General features: G+C 36.5%; 1 protein-coding gene across 1 annotated transcript; it reads left to right on the top strand.

Annotated features, from left to right (window-relative positions):
• The first annotated feature begins 758 nt into the window (after positions 1-758).
• Positions 759-3052, top strand: LOC111907474 (laccase-2). Its single transcript, XM_023903261.3, has 5 exons — positions 759-925; positions 997-1148; positions 1250-1494; positions 1578-1712; positions 1810-3052. The coding sequence occupies exons 1-5, from the start codon at positions 803-805 to the stop codon at positions 2910-2912; spliced, it is 1758 nt and encodes a 585-aa protein (XP_023759029.2). The 5' UTR covers positions 759-802; the 3' UTR covers positions 2913-3052.
• Positions 3053-5526: the final 2474 nt, after the last annotated feature.

The raw sequence follows: 5526 nt of genomic DNA on the forward strand, positions 1-5526 counted from the left end.
CAAACACTCTCGACCTTCATCATTAGACAAACAAAAATAATATTTGATTGGTTAACACTTCTAACCATTTTTTATTATCTTCATTTACAAGATTAACCCTTCAACTCCAAATATTATATTTTATGTTTTATGCCATATCCACTGTCCACAAATATATCCCTTTCCCAAAATGCCATCCATTTTTAATACAAACAAATTGTTTTACTTACTTGTTTCATTATATTTTTATTTCCAAATTATACTAAGATGAGCAAGAGCCGGGAAACATAAGACATTAACATTATAAGGATCAGGTTTTGTATTCACTAAAAAAATATTTCGTTTGGACCTCTTAACCTACCTCCCACACACACACACACATACACACACACATATAAATATATATATATATATATATATATATATATATATATATATATATATATATATATATATATATATATATATATATATATATATCTTTTGTTATTTTCTTCAGAAAAACAAATAAAATTTACAATGGACTCCCAAAAAGTATATTGCAAAACGGTAAAGGTTTGAATTTTGAAATATGCATTTGTAAAGTGGTAAACAAGGGTAACTTAGTCATACTAGATTACAGGAGTTGTCAACTCTAGAATATAAGTCAAAATCAGATAAATTCACTTCAACACCACTCCACGGTATACTTGGGCCACATGCAGTAGGTAAATATGTGTTCTTCACAATTATACATACATACATTCATCCCTACTACATAAACCATTACCCTCCATCATTCCAATTACCAACAAACTTAAACACGCTAATCACAACCAGCAACATGGCTCTACCATCAACATTCTTGCCTGCTTTTGTCTTTCTCACATTCTGTCTTTGTTTGTACCCTCATCTTGCATCAGCAAAACATGGTTCAACGGGTGTCACTCGGCACTATAAGTTTAATGTAAGTTTGATGTTTGCTACAGATTTTAACTTATTACATGTGTTTTATTTGAATTGTATGCATGATTTCAGATACGGATGCATAATGTGACGAGGTTGTGTCAAAGCAAAAGCATAATAACCGTCAACCGTAAATTCCCGGGACCAAGGATTATTGCTCGGGAAGGCGACCGATTGGTGATTAAAGTGGTGAATCATGTTTCCAACAATATCACTATCCATTGGTATGTATTTAACTTTTTCTTGAATTCAATGTCATGATTGGCGAATATACCCTTGAATTTGTTTGTGGTGTTAATATCAATCGGTTGTTTGATGAGGGTAGGCATGGAATTCGGCAACTTCGGAGCGGATGGGCCGATGGGCCATCATACATAACACAGTGTCCGATTCAAACCGGCCAATCGTATGTCTACAACTTCACCATTATCGGGCAAACTGGAACACTTTGGTATCACGCCCATGTTTCATGGATTAGATCAACCCTTTATGGCCCGATTGTCATTCTCCCTAGACGCAACACTTCGTACCCTTTTGTGAAGCCTTACAAGGAAGTCCCTATTATATTTGGTAATTTATCGCGTCTCTTATTCTTGAAGTTATAGTAATTAATGATCGTATTTTGTTCTAAACTAAGTTGTTTTGATTAATAGGAGAGTGGTGGAACAATGATACTGAGGCTGTGATCAACCAGGCCCTTCAAACCGGAGCTGGCCCGAATAATTCAGACGCTTATACCATTAACGGGCTGCCTGGACCTTTATATAACAATTGTTCTTCACCAAAGGGTACATAACTATTAAACATCGTTATATAAACGATTAAATATCTTTTTACTCTTTTCGTTATTTTGTGAGTGAATAATGTTAATTAATCCACATGCAGAAACGTTTCGGCTTAAGGTGAAGCCTGGAAAGACATATCTCCTTCGTATCATCAATGCTGCCCTCAATGATGAACTCTTTTTCAAGATTGCAAACCATACTTTTACAGTTGTTGATGCTGATGCGAGTTATGTGAAGCCATTTGAAACGGATACAATCTTCATCACGCCGGGTCAAACGAGCAATGTTCTCTTCAAGACAAAAAACCTTACCTCCAATGCCCAATTCATGATGACTGCAAGACCATATTCCACAGCAGCTGTCGGAACTTTTGACAATACAACCGTTGCCGGAGTTCTTGAGTACATAAGTGACACCATGTCATCATCTTCCAATATTACTTCTATCAAAGGCCTTCCCCTACCTACACTACCGGCTATCAATGCCACTGCCTATGTGGCTAACTGGACTAATAAATTTCGTAGTTTGGGTAATTCGCAGTTCCCGGTGAACGTGCCACAAACTGTTCAAAATCGCTACTTTTTTGCGGTTGGACTCGGAAGCGACCCGTGCCCGAAGAATCAAACATGTCAAGGGCCGAATGGGACCAAATTTGCAGCCTCCATTAACAACATTTCCTTCACCTCACCAACAATCGCACTTCTTCAAGCCAGGTACTTCGGAAAATCCAACGGAGTTTTCACCACGGATTTCCCTTCCATCCCTCTGAGTCCATTCAATTACTCGGGTACCCCACCAAACAACACCATGGTTTCCCATGGCACAAAAGTGGTGGTGCTTCCATACAATACCACAGTGGAGCTGGTGATGCAAGGCACCAACATTTTCGGTGCAGAAAACCATCCTCTTCATCTTCACGGCTTTAACTTCTATGTGGTTGGTCAAGGCACCGGAAATTACAATTCTACAACAGATCCGGCCAACTTCAATCTTGTTGATCCTGTTGAAAGAAACACCGTTGGCGTGCCCTCCGCCGGATGGGTGGCTGTGCGCTTCCGAGCTGATAATCCAGGGGTGTGGTTTATGCATTGTCATATTGAGATTCACCTGAGCTGGGGGCTGAGAATGGCGTGGGCAGTCATGGATGGGAAGCTTCCGAACCAAAAGTTGCCTCCACCACCTTCTGATCTTCCAAAGTGTTGACTTTGACTTCATATGATACGCAAAGTGTTGACTTTTGACTCGGTGAGACTTTTGTTTTTCAAATTTCTATGTTATGTACTTGTGAGTGAGTGAACTTTGTTCGATAAATGAGAGATTAATTCCAAATGAAAAATTAAATATCCTCCTACTTTTGTTCCTATAAATCCGCTTACTCAATTAAACCAAGTCATGTGTCATATTAGTATATTAAAATTTCATTAAATGTTATGCGTGTCACTATTTAATTGGGTAGGAGGATTTGTAGGAACAAAAAGTAGGAGGATAATTAATTTCTCATTCCAAATTCAATGTTTTTTTTCTTTAAATATAATATACAATATATTTGATTATTGTTTTGATGTAAAATGATGCATCATAGATTCGTTGTTGGTTTCGTTAGCAGTACATGTAGAGTTTAGGCCGTAAAAATGTATCCTACCAAAAATCCTAAATAAATTTTTTGTTTTAAGTAAACCAAAACAACCCTTCAAATCTCTTCAAGAAATGCACCAAAACACACTCTTTTAGCCTCACACACTAAAAAATGGAGAGTTAGCTTGCTAGGGTTTGCTTCTAGATGATAGGCTGGTAAGGGAGGCTGGGGAGAGGAGTTAAGGTTCTTTAAATAGGGTGTAAACCCTAAAAATTAGGGTTTTCATAAGCAGCTCCTACTCGTCGAGTTAGGGCACTCCGACTCGTCGAGTAGGTCCAATAATCCACGCGAGCTAACCCGACTCTACACGAGTTGGGGCAACCAACTCGTCGAGTAGGTCCATAAACATGTACATAATGATTTAAAACTTATTCCTAGGAGTCAGAGTGTTACAATATGTTTGTGTGGTGGTACTTTGGGGGAACTCACGAAGTTTCGGGCTTACATTTTCAATTTTATGTTTCATGTACTTTTGATGATCGGGACAAAGCAAGGTGTGATCGTGCACATCTTCCTGATTTTATGATTTTCGATCTTAGAAAAACTCTGTTTATGATTATACATTTGAAACAATGGTTTTGTAAACACTCAATGGTTAAAACAGGTTGTTTTTCAAAATTTTAAATTTCTATGGTTTTTGGGATGTTACAAACTATATCTCCATCAATCCATACCCATGAAAATGGAATTTTTATGCAAGTGAATATGCAGTGTTCTTCTATGAATTAAAGTTTTTTAATATATTTAGACTATTTTCTTTCTTCATGGAGAGAGATATGGTTAGTTTCAATGTTTTGTAAATGCAAGACATTGCACATATATGGTTAGTTTCAATGTTTTGTAGATAAAAGACATTACAAAGACATGGTTAGTTTCAATGTATTATAAATGTAGGAACTTATGAATTGCTTCTTCAGAGTTGTTTTCAATATGTATATAGGGCTCTTCACTATTTAGATAAAATCAAATTGTCTAATTGGACAGTATGGATTAGACTATTTGGTTCGGATTTTTGGACTGACTTTCAACCAAAGTAAATTATTATTTTGGATTTCAGATTGGTTTTGGTTTATAAAATTAAAACAACTGAATAGTCCAAAAAAACATAATAGAAATTATTTATTTATTTGTTTTTAATACATATCTATAATTATTTATAAGTTATTTTTTTAAATTGCTTCAAAAATTGTAACATCCCAAAAATAGAGGGTAAAATTTTATTTTTAATAATAAATCAACCATTCATTTCATTGTTTCCAAAAGACCATCATAATATAAGACGTATGTCCTCAAAACAACAATAAAAATTCAGAGTAATCATGCGGAAATTCATCGGTGGATATGATGCGATCAGCGCGAACTCTTCCCCTTGGAAGCAAATGTACCAAAAACATAAACATGAAATCGTAAACACAAAGCTTAGTGAGTTCTTTAAGATACAACATACCATACATACAATGGTCCCCGCCCTACATCGGGCTCCTCCTAGCATTGGGCCCCGCCCAGTACAGATCTGTCAGTAACATGTGATGGGCCCCGCCCAACACATTCATCAGGCCCCGCCTAGTATCAGGTCATACCCGGTATACATACAAACACATACAATACATGCAAGGGTCACACAGACAGCTAGCATCCTATAAACATAATCAATAAGCCGACATTGGTGCCTTCGATCCACAAATATTGTGAGGAAACTCACCTCAATCCGACAATAACAAATCACATACTCAAGCTGTTGCTACCGCCGTTCCTCATATTAGTTGTATACGCTGAAGAATCATTATTGAGTGAAATTGGTAACGACATATGATCCTATTGGGTCACACCTTAATCAAGTTAGTACTTATTGAATATTTATTAAGTAATTTGTTATTAATAAATAAATTCAACTCTTGTATTTAATTAGAGAAAAATTATTGTTTTGTGAAAACAATACTATAAGAAGTAGAAAACTAGTCATTATGTAACACTCCAAATCAAGTATTACCTTTGTAGCCCTTGAAAATTTTACATGTTGCATAATAAGCCCCTTAAGTACGTTGGGCGTACTCATGGGTATGCTTAGCGTACATTGCAAGAATGATCGTGGAGGGATAGCATGTACGCTGGGCGTACGTGACAGATGTACAAACCCTAATTTCCGGACTTGAGGCCTATATAAGCATCCTTATCTCATTT

The sequence above is a fragment of the Lactuca sativa genome, chromosome 9 (assembly GCF_002870075.4).
Source record: "Lactuca sativa cultivar Salinas chromosome 9, Lsat_Salinas_v11, whole genome shotgun sequence".
NCBI lineage: Eukaryota > Viridiplantae > Streptophyta > Magnoliopsida > Asterales > Asteraceae > Lactuca > Lactuca sativa.

What these genes read in the sequence shown, in the direction of transcription:
- LOC111907474 (XM_023903261.3), top strand. Translation starts at nt 803, where the DNA reads ATGGCTCTACCATCAACATTCTTGCCTGCTTTTGTCTTTCTCACATTC. An exon ending in AACAATATCACTATCCATTG is followed by an intron (nt 1,149 to 1,249) that starts GTATGTATTTAA and finishes TGATGAGGGTAG; the next exon opens with GCATGGAATTCGGCAACTTC. An exon ending in CAATTGTTCTTCACCAAAGG is followed by an intron (nt 1,713 to 1,809) that starts GTACATAACTAT and finishes ATCCACATGCAG; the next exon opens with AAACGTTTCGGCTTAAGGTG.